This window comes from Mustela putorius, unplaced genomic scaffold, assembly GCF_011764305.1.
Source record: "Mustela putorius furo isolate JIRA1106 unplaced genomic scaffold, ASM1176430v1.1 tig00003962_pilon_pilon_pilon, whole genome shotgun sequence".
NCBI lineage: Eukaryota > Metazoa > Chordata > Mammalia > Carnivora > Mustelidae > Mustela > Mustela putorius.
In genome coordinates, this window is record NW_025422106.1 from 3,289,823 (window position 1) to 3,308,881 (window position 19,059).

At 51.8% G+C, this 19,059-nt stretch overlaps 1 protein-coding gene and 1 pseudogene across 2 annotated transcripts in view; one reads left to right on the forward strand and one right to left on the reverse strand.

Annotated features, from left to right (window-relative positions):
* IGF2BP1 (insulin like growth factor 2 mRNA binding protein 1) overlaps positions 1–19,059 on the forward strand; it is a 49,055-nt gene that overhangs the window by 22,375 nt on the left and 7,621 nt on the right. The window contains exons 3-14 of one of the 2 annotated variants that reach the window (XM_045070166.1): positions 2,825–2,873; positions 3,410–3,461; positions 6,966–7,029; positions 9,104–9,385; positions 10,435–10,569; positions 12,031–12,153; positions 12,910–13,045; positions 14,577–14,699; positions 15,026–15,142; positions 15,975–16,049; positions 18,026–18,157; positions 18,412–18,525. In XM_045070166.1, the coding sequence (XP_044926101.1) occupies positions 2,825–2,873; positions 3,410–3,461; positions 6,966–7,029; positions 9,104–9,385; positions 10,435–10,569; positions 12,031–12,153; positions 12,910–13,045; positions 14,577–14,699; positions 15,026–15,142; positions 15,975–16,049; positions 18,026–18,157; positions 18,412–18,525 (1,402 nt within the window). Of the gene's footprint in view, positions 1–2,824; positions 2,874–3,409; positions 3,462–6,965; positions 7,030–9,103; positions 9,386–10,434; positions 10,570–12,030; positions 12,154–12,909; positions 13,046–14,576; positions 14,700–15,022; positions 15,143–15,974; positions 16,050–18,025; positions 18,158–18,411; positions 18,526–19,059 lie in introns of both variants that reach the window. The other variant, XM_045070165.1, reaches the window with a different exon arrangement.
* LOC123389165 lies at positions 10,976–11,480 on the reverse strand (annotated as a pseudogene).

A 19,059-nucleotide genomic window follows, 5' to 3' on the forward strand; every position in this document is an offset into this window, starting at 1 on the left:
TGACGTCTAAATATTGTAACGACTGCGTTAATCGCCGCCCAGTGAGAGTGCTCCTGGCCAGCCCTTCCTCCCTGTCTCCCTCCATGCTTGTCTGGATGCCTGTGGGCTCCTGAGGACCGGGCCAGGGATTGAGCGTCCACTCCCACAAAAGGAACCCCCATTCGCACAGCTTATCTCTGGAAGTCCTCACAAAAGCCCTGTCCGATTCCACAGGAGGAAACGATGGTACGAGCCGTCAAATGCCATGGCTTCTCTCTGGACCCCCAAACCCTCCGTATACCACTCTGGCCCAGCTTGCTTCTGGCCTTCCATAGTTTGTGGGGCAGAGGAGTTCACCGGGGGTCCTGGGAGGGCAGGACTGGGTACAGTTCCCAACATCGCCCCACGTGCTTTGGGCCTGAAAGAAATTAGGTAGCACCATCGGTAATAGAAACCAGGCCAAGCGCTTAAAAGACAAAGGGTCTTCCGTGGCTTCTGTAGTGTGTGTGTGTGTGTGTCTCGGTTGGGGGCTTGCGGGGAGGTTTGGGGGCCTGAAAGATTGGGTGTGTGTGTCCTAGAGGGGTGGGTGCGTCTCTGCCTCTTGGGGGTGGGAGGGGGCTGCCCGGAGGTCTTTTCTTTCATTGGTTGTGTGGCCCTGCCCTCCTCCCCCTCCTTCTCCTGGAACATTCCAGACATTCCAGACTGCCATTGCTTTCAGGATATGGATTAAAACCCCAAACCAAGATTTGATTTCCTCACCCCATCCCCTCCCCAACTCTTCCCTACCTTGGAAAGAAAAGTCCCTAAACCTAGGAGTTTGAAGGAGGAGGAGGGTATTTCTGACCTTCAACCAGAGATTACACTAAGGGACCATCTTGAAAGAGCCATCTTCACACTGAGCTCCCGCACAGTGGTGACTGTAGGCCCTTACTGGTCTGAGCTCCCAGGCAGGTAGCCCCTGCCTTTTCATCTGCAAAAGTTTGCTAGAGGGAAGGACTCCTGTCGTGGGGCATCAAGCGAGACCCGAGACCTGTGTCTTCAGTCTTCCAGTGTGTAACCATCTCTTCCGTAATTCTCCCTGCAGTTGAACTTCTGCTTTGAGGGTTTCTGCATTTTCTCTGCCTGTTTGGGCACAAAATGAGTGTTCTATGGGACATCATCCCTCACAAGGCCCCCTCTTTTGCCTTTGAATGGAATCAAAGAAGGTGGCCTGGTGTAGGATCTGAGGACCCGGAACTGGACACGGTTCTTACCCTTGCTGTCTTGTTCAGCAATGTAGTCTGATGACTTTAGATCGGGTTCATGAACCACCCAAGGTGAAGAGCCTTAAACCTGTAGATTCCCTTTAACACGGATCCTCCTTTTCCCTGCAGTCATTTTGTCCCAGGAAGAGATTTCCTTTGTGTATTTCATCAATAAAGACTTTTCCATGCTCAGAGCTACACAGCCTAGAAGGGATCTTGGAGACCCTTCAGTTTCCATTTGACCCTTTAAGGTCCCAGGGATGGAGTGAATGAATGGACCTAGGACAGAGCCCAGAGGGAAGCTTTTATGGTGAGAGCTTAGCATCCCTTCGTCCTGTGTTTTCAACACCCGTCTCCTCTAGCTTGGCAGGAGCTGACAAGGAAGGGCCCGGTAGGAACACTGAGGCCTGAAGCTTACTTGGCTTAGTCAGATGAAGACCCAGTCCGGTAGCTTAAGAGCTAGAACCGGATTTTCTGCTTCCCAGGTTCGTTTTCCCTCTTGCCGTTAGAATTTCATTGGACCATGTCCCTGAACTTAAGTTTGTGATCAAGGATATGCCGAGACATAAATGACAATTGACCAGTGAAGATCAAGTCAATTGAAATGTTAGTAAGCCCAGGGATTAGGGCATCGATTTGGGTAGTGAGCAGTTAATTGCCCTGGGAATCAACCTTGAACCTGAAAGCCTTCCTGGGGAAGATTACACTTTTAAGAGGTATTTGAAACATGGGAAGGAGATAAGAGAAGGCATCTGGAAGGAGGGAAGGTGGCAGTCCTGATGCCGTGTCCGTGTGTTTCCGCCTTAGCATTTTAGGAGCGGCTGTTACTACTCTTTAAGTACTTGAAGCCCTTTGCTAAGCTCTGATATTATCTAACATCACCTGAAACCACCCTGTGAATAGGTATTATCCCTGTTTTACAAAGAAAGGAAAGCGAGCCTCATAGAAGTGAAATAATTTTAAGATCAGTGCTCTTAAGTGGAACAGAGATTTAAATCCATACCTGCATCAGAAACACTGAGCTCTGCCGTACTACCAGTCTGCTGTCAGTTGTTTGCATGTATGTCTCTCCCAATAAATTGTGAGCACCTTGAGGCCAAGTACCTTGTCTCTTTTGTTTGTCACCGTGTTGCCAGTATCTAGAACAAAGTACAGCTTGAACTAGGCACAGTTAAATGGGTATCAGATTAATGAATGATGTCTCTGTAGCAGCTTCTGGATTCCTAGTCCCTGAAACGTTGACACCTCCGTGGGAGGTAAGAGGTGAAAATAGGTGGTTAGTGAAGGTAAGAGAGGGAGAGACCTGGGTGGAGGAACAAACAAAGCAGGTTTGGTTTGGGGTGGATTATGGTACCCTGATACCTCGGGCCTCTGATCTTAGTCTTCCTGTCAGTGGCTGCACTGATCATTTACCCTGGGAACGAGGCACCCTTCTCCCAGACCTTCTTTCCCAGAGGTTATCATTGTTGGATTCTCAGACTTCGGTGTTGAACAGGAGGTAGGGAGATAAAGACGCACACAGGGGTTAAACACTGCCAGGTCGTAGGTCCCTAAAGCATCCAGAGCTTCATGACCATTAATCCTGTTCCCTTTGATTTCAGGAGTCGGAAAATTCAGATTCGAAATATCCCACCCCAGCTCCGTTGGGAAGTAAGTGATTGGGGGCAACGCAAGACATGGGGAAGTGGAGACTGGAAAGGAAGTCCAGGCCAGTCTGAGTTGGCAGAGATGACTGGGGAATCCCCCACCCCTGCCCCGCCCCAGTGGTGTGGGGGTCTGCCAGGGATGCTAGTGCTGAAGGAGGTTGGTTGGGTCTCCTCCACAGCCTGGGACTCCCCAGGTTAGCCCTTTGGGCTTGTCCCTATGAGGAGAAGCATTGGGGAGGTGGGTAGGGTATTCTCTGAGCCCCAGACTTAGGCCCCAGAGGCCCAAATCTCCTTCCAGAAAGGCCCTTGGATGCCTTTTTGTTGTGCTCAAGTGCATTTCTGCGAAGATACCTCGACAAGTTACCAGCAGTATCAGTACCCTACAAAGAGTACGTCCAGCAGGTCATACTACGCAGTCCCCTCCTGAGGCTCTGCCTGTGCCCCTGTGCTCTGGGGTGATGGTGGCCGGTGGCCGGCTTCGTGAACAGTTCCTGGGATGCTCAGAGTAGCCTTCCTCTCCTCTTTCCTCCATGCCCCTAGGTGCTGGACAGCCTGCTTGCTCAGTACGGTACAGTGGAGAACTGCGAGCAAGGTAAGGGTACAGAGGCCATGGGCAGTGGGGAGGTGGGGGGGGCATGCTGGAGCCGTTTGGGGGATCTGCTCTGCTTCGTTTTCCATGACCACAACCACCTGGCATACCAAAAGCAGACAGACAGACAGAACATGGCATGAAGGGAGATACACACATGGGGGAGGTAGGCACGTCGGCCTGGCTTTGGCTGTGCTGCTTCTCTCTGGAGCGGGTTTCCCTGTTTAATGAGCAAAAATCACCCATTTCCTGCCTGGGGTCCCAGGCTCTTAGGGGTCAGTCACGGTAGAAAGAGAGGTCTGAAGAGTTGAGCAGTAGTATGGGCATGGAAATTGGCACTCAGCCCAAGTAAGTCTGCAGCTCCTGCATTTTTTTTTTTTTTAAAGATTTTATTTATTTATTTATTTGACAGAGAGAGAGAGAGAGAGCGCGCGCGCATAGGCAGAGAGAGTGGCAGGCAGAGGCAGAGGGAGAAGCAGGCTCCCTCCTGAGCAAGGAGCCGGATGTGGGACTTGATCCCAGGAGGCTGGGATCATGACCTGAGCCAAAGGCAGCCACTTAACCAACTGAGCCACCCAGGTGTCCCAGCTCCTGCATTTTAAAAGCTTCATGATTCTTGGGGCGCCTGGGTGGCTCAGTGGTTAAGCCGCTGCCTTCGGCTCAGGTCATGATCTCAGGGTCCTGGGATCGAGTCCCGCATCGGGCTCTCTGCTCAGCAGGGAGCCTGCTTCCTCCTCTCTCTCTCTGCCTGCCTCTCTGCCTACTTGTGTTCTCTCTGTGTCAAATAAATAAATAAAATCTTTAAAAAAAAAAAAAAAAAAAAAAAAAATAAAAGCTTCATGATTCTTAATATTTGGCTGGAATAGTAATTGGTTATCTCTTTGCAGAAGCTCTGATGGTCTGCTACATGTCTGGTCAATTAAAAAAAAAGATTTTATTACTGGGTGCATGGCGATGGGCAGGGCGCAGTGTTTCAAGAGTGAGTTTAGTATTTCAGAAGAAATACTAAGAAGTCTGGGTCATACACTATTTGCTGAGATTTCTGAGGTTTCTCCATTGCTTCAAGTTATAAATAATTTTAAGAGGAAACGAGCAAAAATAAGGATGATTTTGGCTGGATGGATACAAGGTAGAGGTTGGCCATTCCGAGAAGATACAGTTGGAGTTTGTATTTCTCTGAGAAACGTAAAGAAATCACCCTGTTGAGATTTAAGCGCTTATCTCCATTTTCTATGGAAAGGCGCAATCTAGAAATCTCTATAGATTAAAATACCAGCCTGCGCAGAGGTAAAGTGCTGAGTCCATCAAGTGTGTTCTCCTGCTCTGATCCTGTAGGTTGCCTTTTTATCGTAAATGCTGGGACCCAGCTGGACACACGGATAACCATTGCCCCGTATGGCTTGCGCGTTAGACTAATGACTGAGTTACTCCTGGACAAACAGCCAGAATGACCGCTGGCTGGGAACCTCAGCGTGAGCTGCTCTGGGAGGGAGGTCCCGAGGCCCAGCTAGTTTACATCTGTCCACAGCTCACTGGGGAGCTCTAACACATCATATCAGGAGGGGAGACCAGCTCCCTGGAGAGAACAGAATAGGAAGTGTTTAATTTTGCTGGACAACAGAGAAAGTCTTTTCGTGTCACTTTCTAAGTGAGGTCCTTTCTGTCTACTCTGTTTGTTTATTCTTTAAAAGATTTTATTTATTTATTTGACGGACAGAGATCACAAGTAGGCAGAGAGGCAGGCAGAGAGAGAGAGAGGGGAAACAGGCGCCCTGCTGAGCAGAGAGCGGGGCTCGATCCCAGGCCCATGAGACCATGACCTGACCTGAAGGCAGAGGGTTAACCCACTGAGCCACCCAGGCACCCCCTGTCCACTCTATTTAAAATGCATCTCTGGGGCGCCTGGGTGGCTCAGTGGGTTAAGCCGCTGCCTTTGGCTCAGGTCATGATCTCAGGGTCCTGGGATCGAGTCCCGCATCGGGCTCTCTGCTCAGCGAGGAGCCTGCTTCCCTCTCTCTCTCTCTTTCTGCCTGCCTCTCCATCTAATTGTGATTTCTCTCTGTCAAATAAATAAATAAAATCTTTAAAAAAAAATAATAAAATGCATCTCTTCCCACCACCTCCTTTAACCTTGACTGACATTTCTCCATGGCGTTCATCAACTTCTGATAGGCTAGAGAATTTGCTTATTGTGCTTTGTGTTGTCTTCTCCCGCTAGAATGTAAGCTCCAAGAAGGCAGGGCCTTTGTCGGTTTCATTCATTATGGTATTTCAGTTTAATGGGCAAGATTGTTCTTGTGGACTCTCCCTCATTCACCCCTGAGCTCGGGGAGCTCTGTGGATGAAGGCCAGAGGGGCTTAGAGTGGTCTCTGCTGAGCATTTGTTATCCTCGGGTGAGTGGGACAGAGGCTTGGTTTTTGTCACTGTCCTCCACCCCAGGGCTAAGCTGGCCCAGGGAACCCCGAATCAAAAGACAGACACAAGACAGGTTAATTTTACTAATTTAAAATAAGAAACATGCCCTCAGATCGCCTGGAATTCTGTTGTCCAGCCCAGTCTCTCCCTGTAGGAAAGAGTATATGGCAGAATCAAATGAATGAAGACCAAGAGGTTTCATGGTAAGAACAGAGGATTGGATGGGATTCATGGCAGGCACCATGAATTTATTTATGATGGATAGAATGTGCATTTTCACTGCCAAGAGGTGTGGAAGACGGTTTCACTGCCAAGAGGTGTGGAGGACGGAGTCAGGAAATTGCCACCCCTCAGTTCCCTAGTAGCTACTCCTCTTAGCCCGTTTAGCTTAGTTTATGATAGCTTACTTGTGGTCTGTCTGTCCTTGAGGATGGTCTGCAGCGGAAGTGGGTCTTTTTGCCATATGCTTACAGACCATGTTTGCCATGTTTGCTTCCGTAAATTGCTGATCTTACTGTGTGTGGATTTTTTTATTTTTTAAAGATTTTATTCATTTATTTGACAGAGGTCACAAGTAGGCAGAGTGGCAGGCAGAGAGGGGGAAGCAGGCTTCCCGCTGAGCAGAGAGCCCGATGTGGGGCTCAATCCCAGGACGCTGGGATCATGACCTGAGCCAAAAGCAGAGGCTTTAACCCATTGAGCCATCCAGGCGCCCATGTGTGTGGATTTTTGACAAAGTTTAACTTCCCAAGAATAAACGGGAAATCCCAGACCCGGTGTGTGTGCTCTCCCTGCTGCCTAACTGCTGTGCTGACCGCACCATTTGGTTGCCCAGTGTGGGGTCGGGGGCTGGGAGGTGCTGGCCAGGGGGAAATTTAGAGGAAGACAGGGATGGGAAAATGCAAAAAGGTTAATTTGAATTTTCTAGTTCTGGAGAGACTGGCCTCTCCAGAGGGTGGGTAGCTTGCCTTGTCTTTCAACACATTCAATGTCTTCTAACCTGGAAGGATGAGCTTTTGACACTTTGAAGTTCATTGGTGGCATCTCCGGATTGCGTTGCTCTAACCTTGGACTCTGTTTTGCTCCCCCAGTGAACACCGAGAGTGAGACGGCGGTGGTGAATGTCACCTATTCCAACCGGGAACAGACCAGGCAGTGAGTGGGCTGGAAAGTGGGGTGGGGAGGGTCTTCATGGGGCACCTGGAGGCAGGCAAGAGTGCCTGCTTGGGTTCTGTTATGGTGACAGCCAGTCACAGACTTTTTTTGGTTCACGGGTCTCAAGGGTTCAGAAACTCATCAGGGTTGATAGCAAATCATGGACGGGAAAGGACCCAGAGAGACCTTCGCAGGAAAGGTGGGAAATCCTCTTGGAGAAAAGGTGGGCTTTCTCTGGGATGTCTAGTTGCCCTGGCAGGGTCCTTTGCCGTGTTGACGGCGCCATCTAGTGTTAATGAGGAGGAACTGCGGGATTCACAGAAGGGATTTGTTCGTGTTCTGATGTGGCGGGGATGGGGGGGGTGGCGGGGATGGGGGGATGGGGGGTGGGCGGGGCGGGGGGTGGCCAGACATTTTCTTGCGGGTGATGCCGCGAGCCCAGTTTCTGCTCTTGAAGGGTCCTGTTCGTCAGGTCACACGCATGCTTTCTAGCTCCTTAAGACCTTTGGTTGAGCAGTTACACTTCTCACCTGCTGGTACTGACGGACTTGTACAGTCTGTGCATTTACTTGTTCATATCTGACCTGTTAATGGGCTTTTTGCAACATTGGGCTTTTGACAGCTTTCCTGTTCCTTCAGCATGCTGCCTCTAGCCTGCTGGTGGTACATGGATTCCACCGCTTCCTCAAATCCTATTTTCTTTTGTTTTTCTTTATTTTGTTTTAAAGTTTATTTTATTTATTTTATTTTTTATTTTTTATTTATTTGACACAGAGAGATCACAAGTAGGCAGAGAGGCAAGCGGCGGGGGTGGGAAGCAGGCTCCCTGCTAAACAGAGAGCCCGATTCGGGGCTCAATCCCAAGACTCGGAGATCATGACCCGAGCCGAAGGTAGAGGCTTAACCCACTGAGCCACCCAGGCACCCCTTAAAGTTTATTTTTAAGTTATTTCTACACCCAACGTGGTACTTGAATGCAGGATCCCGAGATCAAGAGTTAGCACACTCTACTGACTGAACCTGCCAGGAGCTCTGCCCGCTTTTTTTTTTTTTTTAATTTAACAGAGACCACAAATAGGCAGAGAGAGGGAGGGAAGCAGGCTCCCCGCTGAGCCGAGAGCCCGACATGGAGCTCTATCCCAGGACCTTGGGATCATGACCCGAGCCAAAGGCAGAGGCTTAACCCCCTGAGCCACCCAGGTGCCCCATGCCTGCATTTTTTTTTAAGTGGCTCTTGAGCTCAGAATTTTCTGGACGTCCCTGTTGCCTCTTCCTTAGCCTGGCTCTAAAGGTCATGTCAACCCCGGCTGACTCCCCACGGCCTGTTGCTGCCTGGTTAACATTTCTGACCTGCATCGGCTGCTGTGGGATGGGAGGAAGCTTGATTTTTCAGACATTCCAGATAGCTTTAACTCCAACTTCCAGACTGTAAGCAGGATGTTCGGTCTCCAGCTCCCCCACCCCTCAAGCAACAGTTTCCTCTGATATGGAAGGTGCCAGGCTCAGACTCAACAGGTGTAAAAACAAGTCTCTTCTTTCTTTTTTTTTTTTTCCTTAAAGATTTTATTTATTTATTTGACAGAGAGAGAGAGATCACAAATAGGCAGAGAGACAGACAGAGAGATGAGGAGAAGCAGGCTCCCTGCTGAGCAGAGAGCCCTATGCGGGACTCGATCCCAGGCCCCTGGGATCATGACCTGAGCCGAAGGCAGAGGCTTAACCCACTGAGCCACCCAGGCGCCCCAAAGTCTCTTCTTTCATCATGTGTTTATTATATTTATTTACTTACCGCGAATCGCATGTGGTTCTTAGAGTAACCTGTGATACGTCGTTCTGGCTGGAACTAATCCAATTCGAAATTCATTGAGAATAAATTATTTAGGTTTCCCTTTGATGCTTTCAGCCATTTAGACTGGACAATTCATTGAGGTGGAGGTGGGAGTGGTGGGTAGGTGGTCATCTCCCTTGCTTTCAGTGTGTTCCAAGTTGTACCCCAGAGTGCTTCACACACGGAGGGCCTTTGATGTGATTGGCATGGACTGGAAAGACCAGTAGATTCTCCCTCTGTCCTCAGAGCTATCATGAAGCTGAATGGCCACCAGCTGGAGAACCACGCCTTGAAGGTCTCCTACATTCCTGACGAGCAGATAGCACAGGGTCCTGAGAATGGGCGTCGAGGCGGCTTTGGCTCTCGGGGTCAGCCCCGCCAGGGCTCCCCTGTGGCAGCGGGGGCCCCAGCCAAGCAGCAGCAAGTGGATATCCCCCTGCGGCTCCTGGTGCCCACCCAGTATGTGGGTGCCATCATCGGCAAGGAGGGGGCCACCATACGAAACATCACGAAACAGACCCAGTCCAAGTGAGTTTTGGCTGCGGGGCTGTGGGAGCTGGGGTGCCTCCTGGTTGTACACTGGGCATGTCTCAGTATACACCTTTCAGGAAATGTTTCCTGGAATGTGTTCCCTTTTCATTGGGGAAGGGGGATGGTCACTGCTCCAATTTCAGCCTCCTGGAAAGGTGGGGCTGTTGGGGAGGTTGAATGGACCTGGGGTATGCCATTTGCTGGCAGTGGCTGGGCCACACCATTATTAGTAGGAGGCATTCTAGAATTTCTTGTAGGAAGTGTCCTCAGGCAGACCGAATCTGGGTGAGTCAGCCACAGAGTCTGCTGGTGGCCCCTGGGATGGGCAGCCTGGCCAAAGCCAGCCCTCAGTGATAGGTCACCATCCTGCCCCATCTCCTGTTCCACCACTGCTACCCCTCTAATCTCTTTTTTAAAACTGGACTTTTTTTCTTTTTTAAAGATTGTATTAATTTATTTGTCAGCACGAATAGGCAGAGAAGCAGGCAGAGGCAGAGAGAGAAGCAGGGAGCAAGGAGCCTGATGTAGGACTAGATCCCAGGACCCTGGGCTCATGACCCGAGCCGAAGGCAGCCGCTCAACTGACTGAGCCACCAAGGCATCCCAGACTTTCTTTTTTTTTTTTTTAATTTGCATATACTTGACCCCTCTTTTCTAATCTTTATAGCTGATCAGGGTACTCTGGAAAAGAACAGGTCACATCATGTCCTTATTCCAAACGCATCCTTAATTATTTACTTTTAATTTGGAACAGTGTGCCTTCCCTTTATAGTTGTTTCACGGGGGGCAGGAAATGCAGCTTCAGACCTGTGGGCTGCTCATTGCCAGCCCTGTGTTCCCATGCCAGACGCCACTGCCGTTCATCACTCATTTAGTGGGCTGGCCCAGGTTCCCCTGAACCTTTCTCTGCCCTTCCCACTTCTGCCCTTGAACTTGTTCTAAGAGCTGTTTCTGGACTTTGGGTTGAGGAGAGTTGGCCAGGAGGGTGAAGAAGACTCCGGGTTTCACCGGGGACCCCTAACCATCCTTGACCTTGTGGTCCTCAGGATAGACGTGCACAGGAAAGAGAACGCAGGTGCTGCGGAGAAGGCCATCAGCGTCCACTCGACCCCGGAGGGCTGCTCGTCTGCCTGTAAGATGATCTTGGAGATCATGCACAAGGAAGCCAAGGACACCAAAACGTAAGGCTTTCACTCAGCTTTTCTCAGGAGGAGGGGATGGCCGCCCTCCTCTGCTCTGACACACTTTATTCGCAAGAATATGGAGATAGAGAGGAGACAAGACATAAACTGAAACATGAGGTCCTTTTTCCTACAAGTTACACCCGTGTACCCTTTTAGCGATTCTGTGCATTTACAGGCGTGTGTGCGCGCGTTGGTCCACGGACGTACGTATGCACAGGTGTGTGTGGGCCCTTGTACGTGTTCCAGCACAAATAGGACCATAGTGAACATGTTCTGTCGTTCGCTTTTTTCCCATTTATGGATCAGCAGTTAATCACCCGCCTCATTCTTTCTAACGCAGCATGGAATTCTGTGGTGTGGCTTTTTTTTTTTTCTTTTTTTGAGGTCTTTTATTTTCTTTTTATTTATCATGCCATAAATTCATAGGGAATGGGTTCCAGCAGTTCGGGCTCTTTTCCATTGGTTCTCACGAAATGTGCTTCTCTGGCGCGTCAGCTGAACTCAAGTACCTTTCTCTTTGGCTTCCTTCTTTTTCTGATCATTTTCCTTGACACGCTTCAGGAAGCTACCTCGGCTCTTTGAATGTTTAATATGCTCAATGCGGACATTAATTCTCTTGGCAAGAATCTTGCCCTTAACTTGTTTGTTTACAACAATACCAACAGCATGCTGAGTAACATTGTAGACTCTTCCAGTTTTGCCATGGTAACATTTGTGGGGCATTCTCTTTGGAACAGTGCCCATTCCCTTGATGTCCACAACATCACCTTTCTTGTAGATTTGCATGTATGTGGCCAAAGGCACAACCCCATGTTTTCTAAAAGGCCTAGAGAACATGTACCGGGTACCTCTCCTCTTTCCCTTTGTGTTAGTCATTTTGGCAAATTACTGGAAGATGGCGGTTCCGGCCGAAAGGGCTGTGGGGTGGCTATTTTATAGTAAACAGTTGAATGAGTATTAATATGCACGTGCCCCTGAAATGATCACCCCAATTAGGATAATGAGCACGGCCGTTGCTCTGGTAGTCCCTGTGCCCCTTGGTGGCTCGTCCGCGCTTCCCCATTTCTCTAGCACTAACTAAGCAACCACCAAGTTGTTGATTTTCATAATCATTTCAAAAGTAGGTTTTTTTTTTTTTTTTAAGATTTTACTTATTTATTTGACAGAGATCACAAGTAGGCAAAGAGGCAGGCAGAGAGAGGAAGGGAAGCAGGCTCCCTACTGAGCAGAGAGCCCGATGTGGGGCTCAATCTCAGGACCCTGAGATCAGGACCTAAGCTGAAGGCAGAGGCTTAACCCACTGAACCACCCAGGTGCCCCTCAAAAGTAGTTTTGTGCCGTGGTTGGTTGGTCCTGGAAACCGTATGTCTGTAGTGGCGGGCTGACCGAGTCTGCGTGCCCCCCCCCCCCCCCCCCCCCCCCCCGTTTAACAGCTCTTGTCTCTCCCTCCTTCCAAAGGGCTGACGAGGTTCCCCTGAAGATCCTGGCCCATAATAACTTTGTGGGGCGTCTCATTGGCAAGGAAGGGCGCAATCTGAAGAAAGTAGAGCAGGACACCGAGACGAAGATCACCATCTCCTCGTAAGGCTCCCAGTTAACTCTCTGTGAGGGGGCTGCTGGGGGGCGGCGGTGTGTCAGTAGTGAGCCTTAATACTGGGGCCGTAAGTTGGATGCAGTTTCTGCACTAGGGAAGCATGATCAGTGAAGTGGCAAAGACTGGTTATCTCTATGAGGGCTGGGGTTGCTGGAGCACATCCTTCCGTCCTCTGGGCTGCCCATCACGCCTGATGCCTGCATCTCGGAGAGCCTGCAGCAGGGTTGGGGGTGGGGCCGGGAGGGGGATGGCAGTCTCAGGCATGTTTGCCAGGCTGCAAGAAGCAGACCGACCCAGGCCCCACTCCTGAGGATTAAGTGTGTGCTCCCCTGTGTCCTGGCCCGCCCCTCCCGGGAGAACCGGAGCCAGGCAGACCAGTTACCTCTTAGGTGAGCACTGTGCTTCGGCATTTCATCCCAGACTCGCTCCGTTCTGAAAGCCTAGGAGATGGGTCTCCTAGAACCACTGGAGAAACCTCCAGTCCTGAGCGTCCTCTTTGCTTTACCGATGCTGAAAAGCGGTCTGTGATCGGGCTCCTCGCAAATCGGGGGGTTTCAGTCGGGTGTTCTCCTCTCCCTGTACCTGGCTTGCCCCCGCCCTGCCCCAGTGACAGACTGAAGGCCAGAGACACGGGGAGCTGTTTGCCGACAGGGACGCAACCTACAGGAGCTGTGTCTGGGGCTGGTGCCCAGCCGGGGGCCTCTCGCTGGTGGGAGGGTGACGCAGCCCTGCTGTCCCGCCAGGTTGCAGGACCTCACCCTCTATAATCCTGAGAGGACCATCACCGTGAAGGGTGCCATCGAGAACTGCTGCAGGGCCGAGCAGGAGATCATGAAGAAGGTTCGGGAGGCCTATGAGAACGACGTGGCCGCCATGAGTGTGAGTGCCCGGTGCCGCTGCTTCCCCTGACACTCTGGGCCTGCGGCACGGAAGAAGGGGTCCTGCACGTGGGATGGGCAGGCCACACACCTTTGGATTTCCAGTCCTCCAGATCTTTGAGGTTTAATGAATAGAGATTCTTGATCTGATTCCTGAGGTGTGGGTTGGGTTTCATCAGGGGCTTTGAGGTTTGTGGTCTTCCTATAAAATTGGTGTTGTGGGTCCTTCAGTGAGGAGAGTGACCATAATTTTTATCTCCTTTGTTTTTTAAGATTTTACTTATTTATTCCAGAGATAAAAGAGGGCAGGAGAGCCAGGGCAAGCAGGGGAAGAAGCAGCGAGAGGGGGGCAGGGACTAAGAAGATTCTGCATTGGGTGTGGATTCCAGTGTGGGGCTTGATCCCACAACCCTGAGATCATGACCTGAGCCAAAGTCCAGAGTTGTACGCTTAACATCTGAGCCAGCCAGGCACTCCTCATCTGATTTTTTAACTTTTTTTTTTTTTAAAGGATTTTATTTATTTTTTCGACAGAGACACAGTGAGAGAGAGGGAACATAAGCAAGGGAGGTAGGAGAGGGAGAATAGGCCTCCTGCAGAGCAGAGAGCCCGATGTGGGGCTCCATCCCAGGGCCCTGGGATCATGACCCAAGCCGAAGGCATCCCTGATTTTTAAATTTTTTTTATTTTTATTATTTTTTAAGATTTTACCTATTTATTTGACAGACAGATCACAAGTAGGCAGAGAAGCAGGCAGAGAGAGAGAGGAGGAATCAGGCTCCCTGCCTAGCAGAGAGCCTGATGCGGGGCTTGATCCCAGAACCCTGGGATCATGACCTGAGCTGAAGGCAGAGGCTTTAACCCACTGAGCCACCCAGGCGCCCCGGCATCCCTGATTTTTTAAAATTAAGTTTTCATTCATTTGTTCATTTTTAAAGACTTTATTTTTGAGAATGAGGATGAGTGGCGGAGGGAGAGGGAGAAGCATGCTCCCTGCTTAGCAGAGAGCCTGATGTGGGACTTGATCCCAGGATCCCAGGATCATGACCTGAGCCAAAGGCAGACAGTCAACCGACTGAGCCACCCAGGTGTCCCTCAGCCGATTTTTTTAAAAGGAGAGTGAGCATGTGGGGTACAGGAAAACAGGTGAGCCCTGGAGGTCTAACGGAGATCTGTCCTTGCTGTGCCTTCTCATGGGAATTTTCCGGTGCAGGCAGGGTTAGTGGAATAAGGCACCAGGGAGGTGGGACATCGGAGGGTCTGGTTGACCCTTCTGGTTGGTGTTGCTGGTTCTTGATCCAGCGGTCATGTCCCATTGCTCACAGCCCCACGCCGTGTGTGTGTGTGTGTGTGTGTGTGTGTGTGTGCGCGCGCGCGCGCGCGCGCTCGAGAGCCAGAAGGGCAGGAATGCTTTGTGCAGAAGCACCCAGTTCTGCTGTGTTTGCACCCCCTCAACCCCAGCACTGCTCTGTGGGTTCAGCTGGGCCCTGCAGCACGAGCTGACCTCTTCCCTCCTCACCTTCCTTCCCCAGCTGCAGTCACATCTCATACCCGGCCTGAACCTGGCGGCCGTAGGTCTTTTTCCAGCTTCGTCCAGCGCGGTCCCGCCACCTCCCAGCAGCGTCACTGGGGCTGCTCCCTACAGCTCCTTTATGGTAGGTACAAGATTTCCTGACAGGGGGCCCTGTGGGGCCCTTCCACGGCCTCCCTTAGGTTCAAGTCCCCTGCAGGAGCCTGCAGAGAGGGAGGAGGGAAGGGAGGTCTGGCATGCCCCTCTTGTGCAGTGTTTCCAGCCATGTGCACTGGCCGCTGGCAGCACTGTCCCTTGTCCCTTTTGGCCCCGGGGAGAGCCCCGGCGCGGGTCGCCCATGTTGGCCGCCCAGTGTCTGGCTCCTTCTCTTTGAGGACGTTTGCCTGGGGGGTGGAAGGGCGCTAGGCCGTGCCCTGCCCCCGGTGATAACACGCCCTGCCCCGGCAGCAGGCCCCGGAGCAGGAGACGGTGCAGGTGTTCATCCCAGCGCAGGCGGTGGGGGCCATCATCGGGAAGAAGGGACAGCACATCAAACAGCTCTCGCGCTTCGCCAGCGCCTCCATTAAGGTGACCTGCTCTGCCTCCTTCCAGGTCCTGGGAAGAGGGGAGCGCTCTGCTTCCACCCTGTCAGCCTTTCTTCCTGGATGCCCCATGGGGCCGCTCTTCGGTGGCTTCTTTCTCTGCTTGTCCCCGTCCCCTTGTCCCCTTTGCATTCGACCTTGCCCTGGGCCTTTGGGGCTCCCGGGCTCCCGGGGGAGGGAGCAAGCAGAGTTGCAGCTTGGGAGGAGAGCTTAGGTTCTGGCATGGACTGACGTGGGTTCAGCCCCCAGCCCTGGAGCCTCAGCCCCCGATCCCTTGTGACTGCAGTCCCAGTCCGAGCGCCACAAAGTGAGGCAGTCGGGGGTCCCCCGCTTGGCCAGTGCCTGGCGCTCAGTGGTTGCGGCAGGTGCCAACTGTCTTTACGCCTTCCTTGGCCGGGGTCTGGTGCAGAGAGGAGACACAAGCTAAACAGCTAAGCTTCACAAGCCTAAATCCAGTAGTGTCGGTGGTCCTAAAGGACTTGGTCAGACACAGGGATTCTTTTCTGCCGGTGTGGTCCCTGCCCTCCTTGCCGTGGGCATTTTGTCTGTGCCCCCACTCTGAGCGGGACCCCACGGAAGCCTCCCCAGGGAGCTGATAGGGTGGGCGGTGGGGAGGCCCTGCTTAGGGACTGTCCCTGGCGCACACACAACACGCACACGTCCTTATCACATTTTTGGTGCAGGGGCAGTGCCCTTGGGCCTCAGGGTCTTTGTTTTTGCTTCTCCTGGCCCTCAGAAGTAGGTGGTGGAATTGAGGTGGCGGTGGGGAGCTCGGTGGAGGTAGGGGGCACCTCTTTGACCAGTTCTTTCCTTTCTAGATTGCTCCTCCTGAAACTCCTGATTCCAAAGTTCGTATGGTCATCATCACTGGACCCCCAGAAGCCCAATTTAAGGTTCTCATCTTTGTTTTTCTAAGGGAAGGAATCGAGGTTGGGTGGGAATGGAAATCTGCAGAACACCTTCATCTTTTCATTTCATTTTTATTTTAATTCATTTAGTTTTTATCTTTTTTTTTTTTTTAAGATTTTATTTATTTATCAGAGGGGGGCAGAGAGAGTGAGCACAGGCAGACAGAATGGCAGGCAGAGGCAGAGGGAGAAGCAGGCTCCCCGCTGAGCAAGGAGCCCGATGTGGGACTCGATCCCAGGACGCCAGGATCATGACCTGAGCCGAAGGCAGCTGCTTAACCAACTGAGCCACCCAGGCGTCCCAGTTTTTATCTTTTTATTTTTATTTATTTATTTATTTATTTTTAAAGATTTTATTTATTTATTTGACAGACAGAGATCATAAGTAGGCAGAGAGGCAGGCAGAGAGAGAGAGAGAGGAGGAAGCAGGCTTCCCGCCGAGCAGAGAGCCCGATGTGGGGCTCCATCCCAGGACCCTGGGATCATGACCTGAGCTGAAGGCAGAGGCTTTAACCCACTGAGCCACCCAGGTGCCCCTATTCATTTAGTTTTTAAAGATTTTATTTATTTGACGGGTAGAGATCACAAGTAGCAGGCAGAGCGGGGGGCGGGTGGGTGGGCGGAAAGCAGGCTCCATGCTGAGCAGAGAGCCCGATACAAAGCTCTATCCCAGGACCTGGGATTATGACCTGAGCCAGAGGCAGAGGTTTAATCCACTGAGCCACCCAGGAGCACCCCCTGCTTTTTTAAAAAAGATTTTATTTATTTGACAGACAGAGATCACAAGCAGGCAGAGAGAGAGGAGGAAGTAGGCTTTCTGCTGAGCAGAGAGCCTGACGCGGGGCTCGATCTTAGGACGTTGAGATCATGACCTGAGCTGAAGGCAGAGGCTTAACCCACTGAGCCACCTAGGCGCCCCTACATAACACTTTATTTTAGTTTTTATTTATTTAAGTAACCCCTACACCTAACGTGGGGCTTGCAGCCACAACCCTGAGAGGAAGAGTCTCCTGTCCGGCTGACTGAGCTAGCTGGGGGGACCCGAGGGCAGCACTGCGGTGCTGGCTGTCAGTTTGGCATCAGACTCCATTTCTGTTGACTTCTTTGCTCTTTACTTCTGAAGGTGAACAGAAGTCTGGGACAGAAGGAATGCTGAGGGCTTCTTTCTTGTGTCCGATTTCCCTTAGGAAGATCTTTGATGCCCAATTCCCTCCTCTCCTTTCTTTCTTTATGTCCTGCTGCTTTGCCGGGTCCCTGAACTGGTGGTCACAGAGTCAGAGAGCAACCCGTTGGCTCCTCCTGACCTAGGCAGGGCTAGAGAACCGGGGACACTCTAGAGGCTGTGGGGGCTGCCTGCTACTTGTGATCTCTACCCGTCAAATAAATAAAATCTTTAAAAACTAAATGAATAGGGGCACCTGGGTGGCTCAGTGGGTTAAAGCCTCTGCCTTCAGCTCAGGTCATGATCCCAGGGTCCTGGGATGGAGCCCCACATCGGGCTCTCTGCTCGGCGGGAAGCCTGCTTCCTCCTCTCTCTCTCTCTCTCTGCCTGCCTCTCTGCCTACTTATGATCTCTGTCTGTCAAATAAATAAATAAAATCTTTAAAAATAAATAAATAAGTAAAAATAAAAAGATAAAAACCAGCAGCCTGTCCTCTGGCTGACTCGATCAGCTGCCTTGTTCATGATCCTCCCAGAGCCTGCAGGGGTTTGTAGCTTCTGAATTGTCCCTGGAAGTATGTGTTCAGCTACTGTACCCGGGCTCTCCAGCATTACAAGGAAGCAGAAGGAACAGGTTGCTGCTCATGGGCCATTTTCGCATCCCCTGGTGTAAATGGTTGAGCCGGGCCTGTGGGACGAAAGGGGATCCGGGTGCACCTTGGGGGCTCCGGTCGGGCGGTCCTTTGCTTTCCCTTCTGTCGTGTGGGGCCCGCTGGTTCATAAGGACCTCCTCCTCTCAGGCTCAGGGAAGAATCTATGGAAAACTCAAGGAGGAGAACTTCTTTGGTCCCAAGGAGGAAGTGAAGCTAGAGACCCACATCCGGGTGCCGGCGTCTGCTGCTGGCAGAGTCATTGGCAAAGGTGGCAAAACGGTGAGCCTGGAGGGCCAGGGATGGACGTGCTGCGTCGCAGTGCCCACACCGCACAGCTCTGCCCTGGCCTCCTCCTCCCCTACCCCGTAGGACCTGAGGACCCCCACTTGCTCCTTTACCTAATTCTCCTCCCTAGCCCGGCTCCCGGTCCTCCAGTTACCTGCTCGGGACTTGGCTTCTGCCCCTCCCTCCAGCCCCCTTCTGTGCTTTCCGGAAAGCACCCTAAGCTGCTCCCTGCCCCCCACCCCGCCCAGGTAAATGAGTTGCAGAATTTGACAGCGGCCGAGGTGGTGGTGCCAAGAGACCAGACTCCGGATGAGAATGACCAGGTCATCGTCAAGATCATTGGGCATTTTTATGCCAGCCAGGTACACAGGGCACTCCCCCGTCTTGTGCCAGTGCAGTCCCTTTGGCTTTCTTACAGTGACTACCTCCATCCCTGCGTCCGGTTCTGCTGTCCCATTCCAGAACTCCCCATCCCCACACCACTTCCGTGGGCCAGTCAGCACAGCCCCGCATTGGGACTGGAGTCTGGAAAGAGGGTGGATATTAGGTTCAAATGCTCTGAATCTCAAAAAGGCAGAAAAAGGTTGATTGGAAGGTAGTGGGGTTGCCCTGAAATCCTCTGGCGGTGGAACTGGAAGGGATATGGGGACTCCTGGACATGAGCCCTTCTGTTGAGAGAATAGGCAGCTTCCTAAGCTTGATGCTGCCTACACGGTCAAGGGCAGGACAGGAACCCAGAACCAGAACCCCAGTTCCCGGCTCTCGGTTCCCAGTGTGGTGTGGCCATGCAGCACCAGGAGAGGGGATTTGGAGGCAGAGGGCTTGGAGCTCAGACCCCATGTGGCCTTTCTGCTGTGTGGCCTGGGCTGAGAAACTTCCCATGGCAGTCCTCGGAG